The sequence below is a fragment of the Rhyacophila brunnea genome, unplaced genomic scaffold, assembly GCF_057557595.1.
Source record: "Rhyacophila brunnea isolate RB1 unplaced genomic scaffold, BYU_Rbru_1.0 scaffold_12, whole genome shotgun sequence".
In the NCBI taxonomy this organism is placed as follows: domain Eukaryota; kingdom Metazoa; phylum Arthropoda; class Insecta; order Trichoptera; family Rhyacophilidae; genus Rhyacophila; species Rhyacophila brunnea.
Window position 1 is genome coordinate 27,125,511 of NW_028232774.1, and position 22,394 is coordinate 27,147,904.

Genomic DNA, 22,394 nt, shown 5'->3' on the forward strand with positions numbered 1-22,394 from the left:
CTGATATATTCTAAAAGTTTCAAATGTCTAGCTAGTCGGGAAGTTAGTTAAAAATCGATTGCAAGATTTGTACTGGATAAAAAACCACCGGACAAACAAGAATACGAGCTAAGAAAAACGTAGTAAAATCAAACCAACGAAGCTAACTGTTATCCATGTGATGTATATCCGTCAGTGTTTGAGGAGACAACTTAATTATGATATTTACCATAAAAAAAAACCAAAACACCATAGGTACAAAATATCTAATTTCAGGCATTTAAAAAATTAAAGAATTTAATGAAGGAACATAATAAATGTAACTCATTATAGATTTCACTTATAATTCTAATGTTAATATCCTAACTACTTTAGCAAATTTGTAATATCTTTAATGACTCAAAAATGCAAATATGTAATCTTCTTCTTCTTTCTTCTTTCACCCTGTCACGGCCCAGTATTGGGACATAGGGCAAGCACAAGTTCGCACCACTTCCCTCGATCCATCGCTAACTCTTGCGCCTCCCGCTATTCCAGACCTGCAGCGCGTGATCGTTTTGTAGCACCGCTTCAGGGTGAGGGAGGGTCGACCATGACGACGGAACCCTTGAAGCTGTGCCACAAGGGTACGAAGTGTCGCACTCTTTGCCGGCATCCGGAACACATGTCCAAGCCACGAAAAACGTCTCTTCGTGATTACGTCAATCACCGAAGGCTGCTGTGTCTGCTAACGAACTCGGGTGTTTGTAACGCGGTCGTACCAATGTACCCCTAAGATTCGGCGGAGACATCGATTCTCAAAGCTCAAAAGCCAATACCTTTGAAGCTTAATAAGATGCCATGTCTCACATCCATATAATATGTAATAACAAAACTATTTTTTAAAATTTAAATAGATCTATATTAACAGAGGGTATTTTATTTTTTAAAAGAGCTTTGAACTTTTACAGTGATATGCATAGGTTGTCCATCAATTAAATAAGTGAAACTCACTCAGCAATATACTGTCTTTTTGAGATTTAGAGGCGCGAAAATTGATCGATTATCATAAAAATTTCAACAATAACAAAACAGAAATCGTCGATTCATGGTCATACATTATGCGTATGAAAGATAACCCATAAAATATTGTACCTACGTTGACCTACTATTCCGACATTTACAAATACAAATATATCACTAAGACCATGTACCTAACTGATGAACAACTGTGTGACTGTTCGGAGAACCCTAGTGGAAGTGAAGATGGGACAGTTTATAGTGATGACGAGAATTCCTTGCACATATATTGTTGAAAATTCTAAACATATAAAACAAAACAAGCAGTTTTACTTTTATCGCCTATGCCCATTACTCTTTCATTACATACTCCCTTGCCAGTCTTGCCACTCTATTTTTTTAAATATGCTGTCCTGGAAAAGGTTTATTTATTGACCATGTATAAAAATAATTACAAGATAAAAAGAACTTTTTATATACAACGTTTTTAAATTTTCTGTTGAATCAGGTTATAAACTTGACTTGACTAGCTTAAACGATCAAAAAAAAATTGTATTTGATAGACATAATACTGAAATGTCATTTTGACATGTCATATTGATTTCCATAGTAACGCACGTATATATTAATAATTTAGTTGCTAGGACTCCAGACCCCTAGCAACCAATAATGGTGTCGAAATAACTTTTCATACAAAGCAGAATTAACTGAAAATGAATTCAATTCTACTTAAAGATGGCTAAAAGTATTTAAAAAATGCATTGTCATCGTATTCTGATATATTCTAAAAGTTCCAAATATCTAGCTGGTCGGGAAGTTAGTTAAAAATCGATTGCATTGTACCAGACAAATAAAAATACGAGCTAAGAAAAACGTTGTAAAATAGAAGCATTATTATACTTATACGTCTGTTGCCAGTAAACATTTACTTGCTGGAGATTTTGACTGTTTAAAAAAATGTTTGGACTGTTATCTATGTATATACTTCACCTTTATTCCTTTAATTCAATGGTCGGATAACGTTTAGTAGGTCTCCATTTGGTAGCAAATAGATGGGAGATTACGATTAAAATAGTTATTGTGTAATTACAATCCATTCAACTAGCAATACAATCACTTATTATTTAAATCATGTATGGAATGACAACAGACACTAATCGTTTAATGCGTTATAAGATTGATTGATAATAATCTTCTTCTATGTACTTATGAATGAAAATGAGTGACCTAATAAGGACATATTTATGGTTCTATATTCGTGGTATCTTCTATAATGACGCAACAAAAATGATGTTGTGCCTTGAAGAAACTAGTCGAATGGACACTGTGCTCATTACAGTATATATTATCATAAAACACTATTTTCAAGTGTACCTACTGTTAGATATATGAAGGCAAAAACCTGGAAGAAAGGTGAAAAAAGAATGTAATGTGGTGACAGTCTTGATACATAAACTGACAGTATCTACTACTTTACTAGGGGTAGACAAAAGTGTACGGTGTAATATAGGTCGCTAAGTCTTCTGTGATTTCTCTGAAAGATTATGAGCTTATCTATTTTATTCTATCCAGCGGGTTTAAGGGCATCCCTGTGATCATTTAATGCATTGTAAGTACCACTGCATGACGACATTTGTCCAGTAGTTGTCCACTCACCAAACGACATATTCAGTGCATTACCATTTAATTTGGTTGACGACCTCTATTCTATCGTGTACTCATATCTTATCCATAGCTTTATTTTATGGTCTTTCTGCGTTATGCCCAATGTGCACATTTTCATGCTACGTTACGCTAGTCGTAATGTTTGGATTTTACTGACATTAAGGGTCCATGTTTGTTATGCATACGTCAGCATTGATAGAACGCTTGTTTGAACACTTTATGCTAAGAAAGACTTGAGTGGTTCATAAACCACATGAACCAAGTCCACTCTGGTTAGTTTTAAGTAAACTAGGTTCAAACATAATATTTAAGTATTTATAATTATGTAAGGGTATGATTGCCCTTACAGAAAAAACTTAAATGTACTCAACATAACACTTCAGAATTGCAATCATACCCTTACAGAATTAGAAATACTCAAATATTATGTTTGAACCTCATTTACTAAAAACTAACCAAACTGGACTTGGTTCACTTGGCTTATGAACCACTCAATTGAAGATCACTTTTGAATATACTATTCAGGTGCCGTAATGTATCCCGCACTAGTTTGGTTCTGCAAGCAATCTCATCACAGACACCACGTCAATTATTTTTTTGGCCGAAATAAGCGTAGTTGTTGATCCACTAATTTGAGTGGCATTGATACTCTTTTGATAAATATGTGTTTATAAAGAAAACATAGTAAAGTTATGATATTGATTTTGAGGCTTTATGAAATGATATTATCCATATTCAAAATCTAACTTCTTTCGTACGCTACTGGCAATATTAGAGTTCAATGCTATTTGAGACGATCTTCACTTTTAATGTATGCAAATATTTAATATTGCTAATTCTCGCTTAAAATCAGACAATTTTAATGCGCGACAATAAACGAGTCGCTTCTTTTAGCGGCATCTTTCAACAAAAATTATTGAATTTGTACCTAACTAATTTATTTAATGATCATTTTTAGCACGTGGTTGCTGGACACGACACAATATCATGTGCTTTTATAATGTTTGATATGGCTCATGACTTTATTATCAATAAATAGCTACATCTTTATTATATAATATATTATGTTCTAATGTTATCCAACAACGGTATCGGACATTGTAACATTGTTACAATACCACGTTTTCATTGTAACTGTACATTTTTAAAAAGCTCAAAAATCACTTACAAATATCTAGCTGATATAAAGAAACAGCTTTTGTATCAATACTGTTTGATTTTTAAATAAGATTTTTTCTCAACATAGTAGGTTACATGATAAAATGTATAAACGTACCGGAAGTTTACATTTGAGTTTAAATACATACTTAATATAAATATTATCAGCCTTATAAAGTGGGGGGTTGAAAAAAGCTGTATAATATAAGCGAACTACGGGCCGTATTAACTAATTCCTAAAGGTAGTAAAAACCAAGTAAATTTTATAAAAATATATTAATAATGTTCAAATTGGACTACTTACCAAAATTGTATTAAATTTATTTTTTCTTTAATAATTTATATTTTATTTTACCAGTTAATTTAATATTAAAAGCACATCAGATTATATATATCAAATACCTACATAATTTGGAAAACCTCAGATAAATATATATTAGAGAAAATCTTGTAAAAATACAGGAATATAGGAGTATATAATAGAGGAGAATATAGGAAAATATAGGAGTTATAAACGAAATATGGTTATAACTCCCTTTTTTATAATCTAGATGAGTACTATTAGTACATATAATTGAATTCATAAATATTATCAATTACAAGGTTGTCATAGCTAAAAAATCACTCCTAACGCCAGTTATAAATCGTAATAAAGCGATTCCTTGAAAGAATTTTAAGGACCTCGTGGTTATTATCAATTTGTCCTATGAATCGCATATGCTAATCAATAGATTAATTAATAAGAGAATTGATAATGACAATGTGAGAATCCTAATCGGTCTAATTTGTTTTTTTTTTTTTTTTTAAATAATTATATATGTGTCTAAAGTGTTTTAATGTTGAGTATTTCAATACTAAATAAATAATTCAATGCTTACGGGCCCTTTTAATTAATTTTATGATTAAAGTGTTATTTGCATTTGAAAATCAATTAGCAAAAACACAATTGTGTGCTCCCAAAATATATTATTTTCCCGTGAAATGAGTAAGAAAATTAGCATATTTTATATTCATTACAAGCAGTATATAATATTTAATCTACTCACTACTTAAACGGAGAGATCAATTTGTGGATAGCTGCATTTGGCAGAAGATAGACAGGAGATTAGAATTAAGCCAGCTATTATATTATTGTAGTATATTCTACTAGGACGACAAACACTTTCTTTAAAACTTGAATGACATAACAACACACAATATATAATCTTTTAAAGCGTTTGAAAGATTGATTGACATGCAAATAATCTCCAGCTAATTTACGAAAGGAAATTAGTGGCCTAATAAGGACACATTTATATTTCTATATCTGTGGACTCTTCTGTAATGATGCAACAAAGAAATGATGTGCTTTAGAGATGCCAGTCGAATGGACCTAACAATAAATTATTTGACTAGACCAAAATGGACTGCGAAAGTGTCTGCTCCGTTAGATGAATCGTCGAGATTATAATTTATTCACTTCGTCGAAAGCGGATCATCGTCATAACATCTGAAGTTTATTTTGCTAATGTCTAAATTGCATCGTGATTAAGGCGTTCTTGTTTTATAGGTGATGAACTATTGTGAGCAGGAAATACTAATTTAAAGTGAATCCATAAAGATTAACTATCTATCATTGAATTGCTTTGCGAGTCGGTAATTGTTATCCGATAATGATGGCAACACGATCGTAAAAGCAAATACCGATTTGCATTATTATGAGGGAACATTAACCCCAAGCAAATCTAAGTGCAAATCTAAATCATATAATTGGATCACGTTATGCGTTAAAGAATCAAGCACTAAGCATATAAAAAGCTACGTAGTATACATATAATCTCTTTCTATACAGATAGAGCTTTTATACTTATATGAAAATGAAACTAGAAAATTGTATCGAGACCAGTAATGAAATTAGCAACAAATTATTTTGCATTTATAGATTTATTTCACAATATTAATACAATTTGAAGCTTTCGTAATTACTGCACAGAGATATTAACTTCTGCATATTATTATTGAATGAAGATTTCTGGTAATCGAGGTCTTGGCAAAAGATGAATTCTCAGAGGCTAGTTTGAGGTCAGTACTTCATCCCTATTTAAAGCCAGGGCAAAGAAAAGACGACCAAAATTATTGACGACGCTCGGTAACGGATATTATACCGAATTAAAGAAATAGATTTGTTGCAAAAATTCACACGTGGCCCGACATGTTTACCAGAAAAAAGCTTTTAATTCAATCAAATTTTGTAATTTTAGATAAACAATCGTATAAAAATAAATTAAAATCCATTTATTTACAATTTACATGAGTGAATATTAGAAGTTGAAGATATTCACAAGATGGTATGAGCCGTAATATTATCAAGGTTAATGAGAGTGATATAATATATATAATGTAATAAAAAATATCCTTTATCATCAGCCGGGGTCATTCCACTGCTGGATAAAGGCCCCCTAGCTCTCCTAGCTCTCTCCGCTCTGCTCGGTCTCTAACTCTGCTGCTACGTACATACATCGAACGTTGTGAGCTTGTCTGTCCAGCGGGTTTTTGGGTGGCCAGGTGGGCGTCTAGTGCCCCTTGGTTGCCACTATATGACGGCATTTGTCCTGCGGTTGTCTACTCACTGAGCGACATGTCCAGCCCATTGCCATTTCATATGGTTAGTAACCTCTATCACATCGAGTACTATTGTCTGTTTCCCTATCCATATATTGAGCTAAATAGATCAAATTTTATGCGTTTACAAAAACATTTACCAGGTTTAACTACACTCCCTTACACGAAAATGGAATTTTTCGATACACGAAGTAATTTGTTGAATACCGTTATTGCACCCCTCCATTGTTAATTAATACTTTTAACTGTATATGCAATAACTGCAGTCTCTGATTACAATTAATAATTGTATGCAATAAGTACATATTTAATCGGCTGATACTCCAGACATTTTCGTAATAAATAATAATATGAGAGAAGTTCTCACAAAATCGTCTGGTTATTATTTGGCTCTGATCGAAATGATATAACGGTACAGATTTTTTGCGCATTGATAATAATATGTCGTATAATATATTGTATTATAATATTATTTTCAACACTTACACTTTCGTTTGCAACGCGAATCGTTTTGAAAATAATATCGCCATTGTCTTATGATGTGATGCAACCTTATGAGACCTTCTACCGTAGTTATGGCCAATTACTAAAGCACATGTAATGTGAACTACGTAGTAAAGGTGTGCAGTTTTAATAGGCCATAATAATATGTGTTTTATTGGTTGCTAATAATAATTAATAGGCAGTTAATATGTCTAGCTATTTGGGTTATTTTATGAATGAAAATTATAAAATACAATGTACATTTATTAATAATGAGTAATTGCTCATCTCAGTAAAAGCGGTACATATTTGGCATATTGAGTTAAATATAAAAAAAATGATAATTAGTGGATCCTTATGAACTTTTTAATGTATCGAAAAGGTTTATCATTCACTCCTAGACTGTACTGTAAGTTTTCGAAAACTACTTTATCCAGGAATAACGATACGCAAACATAGTGTGATCGTGTTATCTAGTGGCATAAATCAATTATTGAATAAAAGCAGAAAAGGGAAGATTACCTTAATTGAAAATTGGAGTGATGTCAAAATGAAAAAAACTGAAAGATGCCGGGAAACCAATACCAATATGTTTCCAAAAGAAGAGCAAAATGAAGTGAGTAGAACAATGATAAACGTATGTTTACAAAGTGTTTGATTAAACGTAGGTATTTCTTCATTCCTCAAATGTATTGTTATTGTTATCGTTATTCGATGGGTGCCTTCAATTAATGTATCTTAGGGTGATTCTACCAATTGGACTTAATCAAGCCTCGTGCATTGGGGGCGTCGCACCCTAAGTAATAATAATAAAATAAAACGATTGATTCACTACTCCAACGCAAGTAAATGTGGTAATTAAATATTAATTTAAAGGTCCGCAGTAAAAAACTTGGTTTTTAATTTCAATTTAATGCAATAGAATTAATTAATTCTGAAGGAATAACCGAGAACGACATGTTTCTCATAATTCAGGCACCGCTGTTTAAATATTATATTGAAAAACACATACAAAATTAGCTCATTGGTATCATGGAAAATGCGGTACAAAATAATATTGTTAGACGAATAAAACCAGCTAGTATTTTGGTATCTTGCAAAGTTAGCTGTTAGTTCATTGTTACTGGTAAATATAGAACCTTACATTTTGAATAATTAGCCTGTAAAAATACGGGAGAATCGGTAGGTAGGCAGATACTTAAGTTGTTATATGAAAATGTCCGATAAATTGTTTTAATATAAGTATAATTAAAATATTGAAGTATTTTTCTATGTAGGTACTTAATTAATACCTAGAAACAACCTTCTCGACCGTTTTTAGAGGGGTAAATAATATTATGCCACATACTCCATTAAGGCATTGCATTTTGTGTGCCATGCTGATCTAACCCATTTTTAAATAAGATGCTGGTGATGGATATCATGTATAGTATACAATATAACCATTTCCTCGATACTGTAAGAAGTGATCATCGATAAAGAAAGGCCTGAGTTATATTACGTAATTCTTCGAACATACTATTCACCGAAGCCCAGAATGCCTCGAAAGGTTAATTGCTTTGGGCTATGTGTCAGGTGAAAGGGGTGGACTGACTAGATGAAGGAATTCATTCTAGCTACCATAGTATCCGCCACAAGGTTTACATACGATTAGGATCAATTGAGAAAGTTAACTTAGAATTCGGAAATATTTCAGAAAACGATCCTGTCTTGGCGACGAGAATGAGAGATAGTGACACGATAAACGCCACACAACAAATTAATAAGATATAAATGCAAAGTCAGTCACTTAGTCAGTTTTAAGGCCATAAAAAGGAAGAAATACTAAAACTCCGGAATATTACATTATATTATAATATTTGTCTGTAATGCTGCGCAACACGGCATAGCACGTACATACATACTGTCTCTCTGACTGCGGATTGAACACATTGAACGCATTGAGCGCATCGACAAAAATGTTGATAGGTGGCACTGCCACCTAGTATTTTTTTAGTACATACTAAAATATTACCAATATTCAATGCGCGTTTCGTTCACGTAATAAACTTCAATATATACAGATGTAACTATTGAAAATAACATATTCCTTAATAGGTGTTTAAGTTTTTCTCATATTTCCGTACTTCAGAGTTATATCTTCTTACGTATATATCTAGAAGGTAACGCACATTCTATAATATACCATTAAAGACACATAATACTCATTTTCATCCCGAAAATAGTTTTTCTTCTAAATTAATATGAAAACGTTATGAGAATATATTTTTTTGTTCCTTTTCCAATGAAATATCACATATACAGTAAGATGTGTTAAACTTCATTTTTAATATCGGTCATTTTGTCATATTGACATGTTAAAAACATTTAAGCATATTATATGCCTACCAATATTAATGTGAGAAGAAAAAATAAACTTTCGTTACAAATTTGTTATGGTCATTTGCTGGGACAAATGAATATTATGACCATAAACAATTTTAATAAACCGTGTAATTACTGTTTTATTTAAATTTTTCCTAAATTACAAGACGACTTACATGTACCTAATATAATTTTGTGCGCATATTTCTGAAAGAGAATTTTAATTCCGGATGCACAAGTGTTATTCATTATTTAAGAAAAAACAAATACGTTCGTTTTATGTATCATTTAATGATAAAAAGACGCTATTAAGACTAGCTAAAAATAATTGGGAAGATACGAGTATGTAGTTCTTTTCTTTTATATTTTTATTGTAGTACTTATATGTTGAAATTAAAATGAAAATGCTTTTATTTGAGGATTTGCCAATCGGAGGCTAATAGCGCCATGGAACCCGGCGCGGAATTGCGAGTCTGAATTAGTAAATCACCGAAAAAACTATTACGAAAGTTCTTTTTTCTTCGCGAGAAGTTCGCACGCCCCAAGGCCTCGGTTAATTCTCGGGAAAAAAATTCACTGCTTGCATAAAAGCTTAATTGCTTTGGACATTTTATTATCAGACTTTTATTTATTGACGCGTTTAAATTCATCTGCGCAAAGAATATTTTATATTAATTAAACTACCGGTGATCATGAACGGGGTCAAAAAGTTTAATTACTTATTTCTAAAAAAATAAATAAGCAAGTAAATTTACATAGCATACAAGTCACTGATGGAATATTTTGTTTTGTTTCAATGCATAATAAACACAAACGTATTCAGCCAATAATATAACTATTACCTACTTCATTATAAATTATTTAGCGATTTCTTAATGTTTTTAGTATGGTTGAATTAGTGGGTTTAAAACAATTAAAGAGTGGCTACATTGTGGATTCAACTCATGGTCACTTATGAATTTTAAACCTAATAAAGCAAGCTTAGATAAATAAATACACCGAAAAAAGAACATAGATTACCTAATCAATGAAAACATGAATCTGTTTAATAGTCAACTCTTAAATCTGACTCTTCTTCTCTCTCTGTCTTTTTTGGTAGCCCATATCAAATTTAAAAAAAATCTTTTTACATAAATACACAAATGCAGCATGAATAATTATTTTGTCAGTTACAAGGTATTAGTTATTCAAAACTTAAAAATTTTAAACTTACAATAGTAACCAGTAGTCTATGCGATTTACACATTAGATTGAAAGCGTTACTTGAATAAAGATTAGTAATTAAAAACATTAACAGATTTCGACAATGCACGTATTTCTGAAAAATTGTGAAAAACTCTACTTGCTAAGTTAATCTCAGATATTTCCTTTTCAATATACTCATATAATATGCACTTTCATTCGATAACATAGGTACTGATAAATTTTGATTTGACTAATTTTATTTTATGTGATGTAATTAAACTAAGAATTTTATGCAGCATACATATTATTGTTTATCGAATTCTAATGTTTGCACTCCTCTTCTTAATTATAAATAAGAGTTGGAAAAATAACTAATATTCAATTCTGGTAAAACGTATAATATATAATAATATTATGTATGATTTTGCCTCCAAGTTCTGTCACCTTGGCCCAATAAAATCTCTGACTTTCTCGTGTAAAGAATTGCAGGATGCTCAACACATTCTCTGATGATGTTACTTGCAGTCGATGTGACCCTCAGTTGGAATGATCAGCCATTGCGACTATCTATAATGTATCTACGAGGGAAAAATTTCTCAGCTTTCAATAAATGTGCGGCATTTTTACGATGAAAACTTTCTTTTCGTCAAGGATTGACCATTAATCGCGCACACTCTAGTGCACGCTAACCAAAGCCCTTTGGAAGTTGTTCCTAGGATACTCTCAGCTTAACGTAGAAGAGCGTCTAACTTTCTTTAACCTATGGTTTACGGCACGCAAACAAAACGGATATGGTGATGGAAATAAAATAATTCCCCATCCACACACAAAAAAAAATCTTATTCATCACCATCAGAAGCGCGACAACCAGGAATGGATTCTGACTTCTCCAAAAACTCTCTCACCGTGTCCTTATTTAGAATGGACGCTTTCCAGTTTTATAATTATTTCCTAATTACAAAAAAAAAAATTCAATACGAATAACTAAATAAAATAATAAAAAGCAAACCAAAAATCTCTACAGCTCAATAAAGAGGCTGGTTACTTTAGTTAGCACCTTGTGATTGTAATTATATTGTATACTTCTTATAATTTTACGATAATCGGTGCTTTTTGTAATCTCAACATAAAATATCGTGGGAAGTGCGTTTACACAGGAATGTTTTTATAAGGCATCCACTTGCATGCTCTTACAATTGACTGATTAACATTTTTATTACTGGTATTGTTTAAACGCGTGTTGTACAAACAGAGACATAAGTCCGACCACGTTATTTATTATTTCTAATATTCTCATTTAAAAATTGGCGATGTTAATATTTCTGCAAAATAGATGATTTATTTCAAACACATTTGCATTTTTGTTAAGCAGTTTCTATTTTTTCATATTTTCTCTTCTGTAATGTCAAATCTTTATGCAGTCTGCAAAAATTACATGTTATGAATAATTTAAACAAAAACAGAATCATTTTACATATTGCCTTCTTTCTTTTTTTATTAAGTCCTCAATGCTGTGATAATATTTTATATGAACGTGATAGTATGCACATGCATAGTTACTAGTATAAAATGTAACTAATTAATAAGGCGAAAAACAGTTCAAGTTGCTATGATCAAGTATTCTTAAATCTTTTATTGCCGCAGTCCAGCCATCTCAGTTTCGGTCAACCAGATATTTAGCACGTGATCAATCCAGTACAGTTTCTACATTTTCATACGCCACGCTATTTTTTCGCACTCCATAAAGCATCACATTATACCTTAACCTCCAAATTCAGTCTTTAACAGTCTCAAAGATTCGCCACAAGACTCTACTCTCAAATGTATTTATAGTTATCTCATTCTCCGCTGACAGTTCATGATTTTGATGAATTCGCTAATACTGGGCGTTAGACAGTTTTATGTTTAGTTGTTTTGCTTTTCCTTGAGAATGCCATGTTTTTCAGAAACCTTTGGAAACCAAAATAGCAAATGTGGCGATTTATTTCTTCGCGTGTGTTATATGTGTTTGTGATGAAGGACCTAAGATAAACAAATAAATCCACAGTTTATAAACTATCGCCGCCAACGGTAAGCTTGGTATTATTATTGACTTTACACTCTGTATGAGGGCAACGAGATCACATGTCATATTATAAGAATGCGGATAAGTAACCAGCACGGTGGACTATGTACGTATGTCGCAACGGCAATAAGAAATTGAGATGGACGGAACGCGTCACGGAAGATTTAAGATTACTTAGGCCTTGTCCCGATGGCGCGATTTGACTCGCATGTAAAAACTGGCACGCATTCCAGGTACATTGAGCTGTCCACATGTAATCGCCGAGTGTCACTTCTCGAGCGCGGTCGAGGTACAGGTGACCTCATTGAACTATGATTATAGTTACCAATATCAAATTTAAAACATTCTGGAATCGCTAGCAAGAGTTATAATACAAAAATGTCGTAAGTACCATTATATAAGTTCAATCTTTTTATATCTGGAAAGAATCAATTCAAAAAAAAATCTCATCAACGCATGTTCGTTTATACGACCTTTTGTATATAAATTGCGTGGTTTTTGTTGCATCTGTATGTTACGCGTAGCTATTTTTTTAATAACTAAGATAATTGTCTAGTTACCTGGATTAGTAATTTATAATGCATTATATACAAATGGTGCTTCTCATACATTCATACAACGCCGTCCTTACAAATAGAATAATAGCATACTTAGTGTTGTAACGTAGTAAGTTAAAATTGCGGTTAGGTTATTCGCAGAGTTGTATGGAAACATAAATAAAGTAAACTACAGTATACTATAATAACAGTACTTATATTCTGAAATAAACTACAGAAATATTTAGCAAAATTAAATAATAATATTGAATTAGAATAACAAATGAAACGGCACTAAAGATACAATATTAGTTAAAGTCGATATACTAGTACAGGGGTCGGCAAACTCTTGGACCAAAAGAGCCAAATATGAGTATCACAATGGTTAAAAAAAATTTCGAGAGCCATACATATATTTTTATAAATATGATTTATTTCAGTGAATGTTATTGTTTATTTACCAAGTGAAGAAGATTTTGCGAATAAAACTAACGCAAATATGAGTATTTTTATTGTTGACATTATAAATATAATTTTTAGAGAAAATGAGTTACATACAATTTTCACGCATTCCTTAAAACTAATGTGAACAATGACCTCCCTTGCATTTCTTTGGAGAGTGTCTGTATGTTTGGTCTTGTAGTTTTCAATTTTAGGCGTGACTCCAAATTTTCATCGGTTATTTGGTTTCTCTAAATGCTACTTATATTGTTAATCGTAGTATCTAGCTAGTTATGTAGATCTTTTAGTGTTTGTTGTTAGTTTTTTAGCTTTGTTGTGAAATTAAATTGCATTTTTCTCTCCAAATCCTCAATTTTGGTGGCAAGACCTACAAATTTTTAGCTCGATAACTCTGCTTGTTAAATCTCGTGTCAATATGAAATGGAGACAAATTTATTTTGTCGACTATTGCAATGGGCGGATTTAAAACGACAACAATCATACCTTTTTTGTAAAAAATGTGAATTGGGAATTTGGCAAAGAGCCGCACGCCAATACCAAAAGAGCCGCATGTGGCTCGCGAGCCACGGTTTGCCGACCCCTGTACTAGTATATTGCGGTTTAAACACTTTTAATGGCTCACATTCGCGGAAAAAATATATTATTGTAAAAGCCTGCAGGACAGTTAATTAAATATTTTAAATTAATACACATTAGTACAAATTATACATTTTGATTTGCGTTACGTTGAATTCTGTGTGACATACATTCATTTTAATTTCCTGTCTTCCAAATGATGTAACTTAAAATAGTTTTATTTAAAAAACGGAGTCCACAAAGTTTCTAAATATTTAACAGATCTTACCGCGTGCCACTGAGGACCTACTTAATTTGTTTTTGTGACTAAATTTATATTTCCATATTGACTAAATAAAGCGCATTCTAAATTTCGGTTCTCATTGCAACGTAGTTATAATTATAATAGATTGTGTTGACAGTGTTAAGTTGCTTAAAAACACAATGTCGCGCCAATTAACATGCGTGAGATTTGCCAAACAATCAAGTTGAACTGTTTGCTAAGCAATGTGCAACATTAATTTTATTACTAACAAAGCCTGTCTGAATTTGGTGAAATTTCGATGTGACATTTTTCTTTGCCAAGACTTGCATGCACTTCTGTTCAAAATGGACTTTATTTACAGGTATGTCCGAATGATAACATCGGTAAAGGAGTAGTCACAGCTAAGTGAATTCAATAATTTATTTAAACAGTGCCGTACATAGTATAATTAAGATTTTCTCATTCATATTATAATTTTAGGTTAGTGAGATAATTCAGTCGTGTTTCATTCACATATACCATATTAATGAAAAACATATACTTATAATAATTATTATTACCTATATTAAAAAATTAATTTAACCTTTGAGCTTTGAGAATAGATGTCTCCATCAAATCTTAGCAATCTTCGTGCCTCAAGGATTCCGTCGCCGTGGCCGATCCTTCCTTATCCTGCAGCGGCTATACAAAAGCAATCTACACACTGCACGTCTTACATGGCAGGAGACGTGGGACGTGACGATGGACCCAGAGAAGTGTCGCAATTTCGTGCTTGCCCTATGCTCAAATGCTCAGGCGTAATAAGGCAAAGTGAGTATGCTAGTATACACTACAAAATAGTTATTTTGAAAAGTTCTTTAGATCGTCCATTTTTTTCCAAGGAATCATTTTATTAAAATGATATTAGTGTAACATATTATATCATTATAATCATGTCAGATTCGTAAATTTAAGTTATATCTGCAGTGAAAAGTCTTAATATTAAAAAATTGTATTCTACGTTTGCACAGATATTCAAATACAAGATTATGTTTATTAAATGCCGAAAGAATTAAAAAAATACTTACTAAAGGTTATTTTAATTTAATACATACTTAATGATTTTTTTAAATTCAAAAAGTTTAATTTACAAAACATCTTATGTAATCGTTTAAAAAGTTATATATTTCATGATACTATTTGTTTTTGTTGTATATTAGCATACTATCTTTTAATCTCATCTCATCTCATTTAAATGAAACTTTAACTAATTTTATTATCATCTCATAGAAGATAAGCAATGAAATATGTTCCTAATGCCTGGCCTAAGCTACTTATACGTAATGCTAAACATTTGTGACACAATACTACAATACGTATTTATCAGAATGAAACTATTACACTATCCGATGGCTAATATTTCATTCATACAAACTAGGTTAAATAGCCTCTATTCGATTCATATTATAATGCCTTTTATAATGCCGTACCATAAAGAATACTATAATCTAATCATTGACAATAATAAACGAAGATGACAAGGAAACTTCTTGAATAGATTCGACGTGACATTTTATTTTATTGTCATTTATTACCAATAATAATATTGTGGACCGCCAATTACTAGATATTTCACGTTGCCAAATTGCCTATAACTGTGCTAACTTTAATAAATTATAGTAGTTTATAATAGATTTATAACTATTGTGACATATTCAAAACACGTCATGCAATTATATTATACACAGAAAAGCGTCAGAGTTTCAAAATATATACACTAAAGTTAATCCCTAATAAAACTGTAATATAAGAAGTACCACTTTAATACTCGCAGCTAAATAATTTTTAAAGTAAACTTTGACTTTTATTTTTTTACAAATTATCATTGAATTTATGGCATAAAATATTATATTAATTTTTCATCAGAAATATTCCACAAAAAATACAACAAGTTTAATGAAAATGTCGTAATAACTTGTTATTCTTTCAATTATTTCTACACTGGTTGTGGTTGCATAAGTTAAGTACCACAAACAATAACTATAGTATTGTCATTATTAAAATTACTTTTTAATTCTAGAATCTTTTCAGATTTTTGTACTACATAGCACTATTAATAAAACGATGTAGGAAAAAAATCTTTATTTCCTTAATACCTGTGAATACTGAATAATAATTAATATCTATAATAAGTTCCTATTAAAATAAAAAAATAACTTTTCTTAGATAAGTAATAATAATAATTATTAATTTATATATATTATAGATCACAGCATACATAATAATATAGATGTTTTTTGTTAGTAATTGAAGTATGTATATATTTTTATATTATATGTGAAGTTAATACAATCAACTGAAAATACTTTGAATGAAGTTTTAAATTAAATTCTAATTGATTTATCTAATTAAATGTCAAATCAATATAGTATTAAATTTAACCAATTTAAATTTATATGTGAAGGCTGTTTATTGATTTTAAATAGCAGTCATTAATAATATTCGTTACTGTTTGGATACAACAAGAAATTTTATTAGTAAATAGCGTATAACAAAACATTGTAGTTAGCTATGCTATGTGAATCCTAATGACATTTAAGTTAAATGGATGTTTCTTCGTAATCTACTGTTTTTAGTTATAAAAATTAACTAACAATGACTAAAAGTCAAGAGTAATTTCTGGAAGATGGGGTAAATTACACAAAATATGAATACTTTGAAGAAAATGAAAGTCTAAAGATACAAATAAAATTGAGAAAGTGACAATAATGTTACTGCATTTTGCACCAACCTAACATTGTGTCCAAGAATTTTCTACTTTTCTAAACTAGAAAAATAGCTTTAAATCGAATGAATGTTTCATCAAAAATGAAACCACGTAATTTTCAAAAACATTTGAATGAAATAATTCAATTCTTCAATATTTTAATTAATGTTTAATGTGTGCTATATGTATAACAAAATATATTGTAACTTATATGTCTTGTATTAATTCTTGACATTAAGAGAAATTTATTCTTCACTTTAAGGGCAATTAACTTTATTTTGTTTGTCTGTAAATATTATGGTTATATAAATTATTTTGAGAGATACTCAAAAAAGTTCCTCCACTCCTGTTGTAAAAAAAAGAGGACAGATGAAGTATAAATAATTATTTACCATTAATTAATTGTAACATTTAAGAAAAACTTACCAGCGTGACTGTAGCTAGAAGTCTTAAGAGCTTCATAGCTGTGTGTTGGAAACCTGAAAAAATAGAAAAAAAATAAGTTTTTTACATTTATATTGCATAATTCATTTTCGATATGGCAATTAAAATGCTTGATTAATTAACAAATAAAAAGACAAAAATTCAGGATGCATTTTAAGATATCGCTTTAGATAATAAATATACCATTATACTATTTTAATAATACATATTATTTATGTTAAGTTTTTATTTTTATGCAATCACAACGAGATGAAATATACATTGGAAACTTCATTATGGAAAATAGCGTTATGTTATTTTATAAAATTTCACATATTGCAACGTCCATTTTGGTATACTACAACCAGATTTAGTGTGCAACTTTTTCTTTATGCTATGAGACCGTTGTTAATAGTATTAAAATATGTCATATTATTTAGTATGATGAATTTACATGCAAAGAATAAGAGAGATAATATGTTTAATGACGTTTATGCATATTTGGTCAGATTTTTTGTTTGTTTCCACACCACCGTGTCAGGGACTTGTTTATTTTTCAGTTGGCAGTTTCGTAAAGATCTTGGCATTTGACATTTTGAGATTTTGGCGATGCATCAAAGATGCTAGTAGATAAATATACAAGGAATAGACACCATGCCATGCAATAAATTTTATATTAGTCATGTATCGTCCTAAAACCAACCAGTCCTATAATTTAATCGATAGGTCATAAATTATTATCAAGAAAACGTTTATATACATTATACATTATTATTATTATTATACATATATTATTACACATATTTATGTAAAATTACATGTATGCATTACTTTATATTTACATTTATTATAAATACTTAACAATTCGTAGATGCATTTCTTTTAAACAGTGTCTATGGAAATTAACACATTCATCTCATTAATTAATGGCTCAACGGATTACGTGTAATTTTTGTCATAATAGCTGTTTAAGTTTGAAAAATCTAATGAAGATTTTATGTTTTGAAATTGGGATTTTCTTTCAGGTTTAAGACATTAGTATAGTATCCAATAACAGTGTTTTTCTACTTTTTCCTACTTAATAGGAAAATAGGATTTTATCTATTTAATGGAAACCAGCGGCATACAAAATTTGAAAATAGCCGATATACTGGATTATTTGTTAGGTTATCATTCTTGATTTTTTTCCGACTTCCAGTTAACAGACTTGTACAGAAAAATATATGGTTCAAATTTTATTATTTGTAGCTATTCTAATTGTAAAACTTTCTATCTATAATATGTACCTATCGTTTAGCAGCAGCCAAAACGTAGATAGAAGGAGATTTTAAGATTGTAAGTGGCTCAATATCCAAAGCAGAGGCGAGGAATGGAGGTAGGCTGTTAAGATTCGACATAAATAGGGCATATTATACTTTGTCAATTATACTTATTTGTTTCATTGAACTAAGAATATGACTTGTAGATGGTGTTGGTTTGTTTTTTAAAATTCAATTAAACCTTGCCTAAACCAACCCATAATAGTTTAGGCGATCCAACAAAAATAGTGCAACATCTTCTCAGTCATACTTATTTGTTTTTGTCGAATCAAGAATATATAATTATTACAGATAGTGTTGGTTATTTTTTTTTTAAATTCATTAATGCTTATAGAGGGTGGGTCAATAATTCCTTAGAAAAAAGCATTAAAACAGTTTTTATTTTTGTATTTTTTTTTATTTCTCAACATAATCTCCTTGGAGCTCAATACACTTGGTTAGACGTTTCTCAATATTTTTTAAACCGTCAGAAAAATAAGTTTTCGGAAGGTATCTCAAAATAAGCATTTGTCCAATCGATGACTTCTTCATTTGAAAAAAAACGTTGTCCACTTAGCCATTTTTTTAAGTTTGGGAAGAGGAAAAAGTCACTGGGGGCTAAATCTGGCGAATACGGTGGGTGGTCGACCAATTCGAACTTCAATTCTTCAATTTTAGCCATTGATCGTAAACATGTGTGAACACGGGCATTGTCCTGATGAAAGAGGATTTTTTTCCTGTTTAAATGAGGCCGTTTTTCTTCAATTTTGTTTTTTAGCTGGTCCAATAAAGATGCATAATAATTCCCTGTTATTTTTTTTCCTTTTTCCAAATAGTCAACGAAAATAGTTTCACGTGCATCCCAAAATACAGTAGCCATAACCTTACCAGCTGATTTTACGGTTTTCGCCTTCTTTGGACATGGTTTGTCTTCGCAATCCACTGCTTTGACTGTTCTTTCGTCTCGGGAGTATAGTGGTGTATCCATGTTTCATCTACAGTCACAAAGCGACGAAAAAATTCATCCGGATTGCGTTGCATGAGCGACAACAGGGCTTTAGAGGCCACCACCCTATTGCGTTAATTGTCGACTGTGAGCAAACGCGGCACCCATCTTGCAGAAATATTTTTCATGCCCAATTTGTCATGTAAAATAGAAATGACGCTACCTTTTGAGATCCCTGTAACCTCAATTATCTCACTCAACTTTAATCTTTGGTCATTTAACACCATATCGTGGATTTTATTGATCATTTCTGGTGTAGTCACCTCTACAGGACGTCCTGAGCGTGGTTTATCCTTTGTTGATGTACGACCACGTTTAAATTCATTTAACCAGTTATAAATAGTTGCAAGTGAAGGAGCAGATATGCCGTTAACTAAATCCAACTCATTTTTTATTTCCTTTGCTGTTAACCCTTTTATATTAAAATGTTTAATAACTGCTCTAAACTCAACTTTCTCCATTTTCCATTTTTCCATTTTCCACAAGCAAATTTTTTTTTTAAATGTACGAGAAACACACAACAACCCGACCAATCTGATTGAAACTTCACAGCATACTGAATCGGTAGTGCCGCTGCATGAAAACAAACCGCTTACAGTACTAGTCGCGCCACCTGTCGGCTTTTCTAAGGACTTATTGACCCACCCTCGTACCAAATCATAATCGACCAAAAAAATATTCTTCTATGTATGTTTTAATGGCATAATTTTAGATCCACCACCAAAAGAAGAAAAAATCGTTTTTAAGATTTATACGTAAACTGAAACAGTTCTCAACATCATTGGCATAGCAGACTAGAGATGGACCGCAGAAGAATGATTTTTAAAAAATCTCACAACAGTATATAGCATTATGATACCAAGTCATTTGATGTTCCGATTTTTTATAATAAAACACTGTCGATATGCTAATAGGTATAATAAGTACTGTTTCTAAATGGCAAGCGCCAACAGCAGTTTCGATATTGTCTGTAAGTAATTTTAGTGTCCGCACGTATTGATTATATTTAGCATTACGTGTAAGTGCAGAATATCGTGCGCAAGTCGATTATACAAATTGAATAGTATTCATTTCAAGGCCTCCGGATAAAAGCGAAATCTTCGCAGTCAAGATGGCATCATTCGATTTCAGCAGATGGCCAGTTCTAAACACTTTTGTGACAATAAACATTAAAGAAAAGATTATTTATGTTAAAAAAAAATATAATAAGCTAATCTATTAATTGAGATATACTTAATTTTAAAATAAAATAAAACAACCATTTTTACTTCTAAGAATTACCAGAACGTTCTTACATAGTTTCGACCAAGCTAACGTATACGAGTTTTTTTTATATAGTATGTGCGCATATGCCTATTAAAATCACGAAAGCCTACATAAAGCCTAACACTTAAGATATGTACCTAATAGAAAAAAATAATTAACCCACTGCTTAAACAAAACCATATTAGATTAAAAAATCGGTACAGTTCGGTTATGAGGAATACAGCGGAAAACACATTTTTAAAATACTCGATATACTGGATTATTTGTTAGTTTGGGTTAGTTTAGGTTAGGTTAGGTTAGGTTAGGTTTGTTTAGGTTAACCTAACAAATAATCCAGTACATCGGCTATTTTCAAAATGTGTTTTCCGCTGTATTCCTCATAACCGAACTGTACCAAAAAATCTTCTATCTAGAAAATATCTCAAGTTGTGCCATTAAATCATATATAATTTTAGATAATATTTTTATAAATAGAAGAATATTTGTAGCTTGGTTTAGGCAGCCTGTGATTGTATTTAAAAAAAACTAACCCATACCATCTAAAATTTGTATTCTTGGTTCAATAAAAACAAACACGTATGACTGACAAAGTTCAGAGAAATAATTGGTAGAAATTCAACGTTTTTCTATAAGTGTTAACAGGACTTACATATTTAATATAAGCACAACTAAGTGTACAGTGGCCTTGCGAGATTCCTCTTGCAAGTGATGATTTTCAATTAATATGCAATGAGAAATCTAAATTTGATTGTTTGATGACATAATAGAGGTATTTATATTCAAGATAAGTTCGCCAACATTCTTCAAAAACAAATAAAACTTATTCACGCTGAGTTTTTTTGCATGCCAAACTATTTGTTTGATGTATGAGTATTCGCGGTAAAAATCGTGCATTTTTTAAGTTGAATATTTTGTACAGCGCTTCCTTAATTTGATATGCTGATGAGTACCTTTTAACTTCCTGAGAGTATGAAGGACTTTTATTTTTAAAAAATGTAATTAACCTTTTTTCTTATTTATTAATAATCAAATTTCTCATTAGGCCTGTCAAAAGCTCCTGTTGTTTATGACACGTTAAAAAGATCTAACATTCAAAATGCGATATGACATGTTATTTAAATAGGTATTAATTAAATACTAACTGACACAAATTTTTACTATCACTTCCACTATCAGAAGAAATAATACTTGAAGTTAAAAGTAAGGAGAGATATGCTTGAAAATATAAGAAAAATATGTTTAATAATAATACTGTATATGTGTGTAAATAAAAAAACGAATCTATCATGATGCAATAATAAATTCTATACTTAAATAAGTTATTCAATTGCGAAGTTT

At 30.9% G+C, this 22,394-nt stretch overlaps 1 protein-coding gene across 1 annotated transcript in view; it reads right to left on the bottom strand.

Annotated features, from left to right (window-relative positions):
* The window catches only part of LOC147078013 (uncharacterized), a 159,025-nt gene that overhangs the window by 105,214 nt on the left and 31,417 nt on the right, over window positions 1–22,394 (bottom strand). The window contains exon 2 of the mRNA XM_085961068.1: window positions 17,490–17,542. Coding sequence (XP_085817194.1) covers window positions 17,490–17,525 — 36 coding nt within the window. The 5' untranslated portion in view covers window positions 17,526–17,542. The remainder of the gene's footprint in view (window positions 1–17,489; window positions 17,543–22,394) is intronic.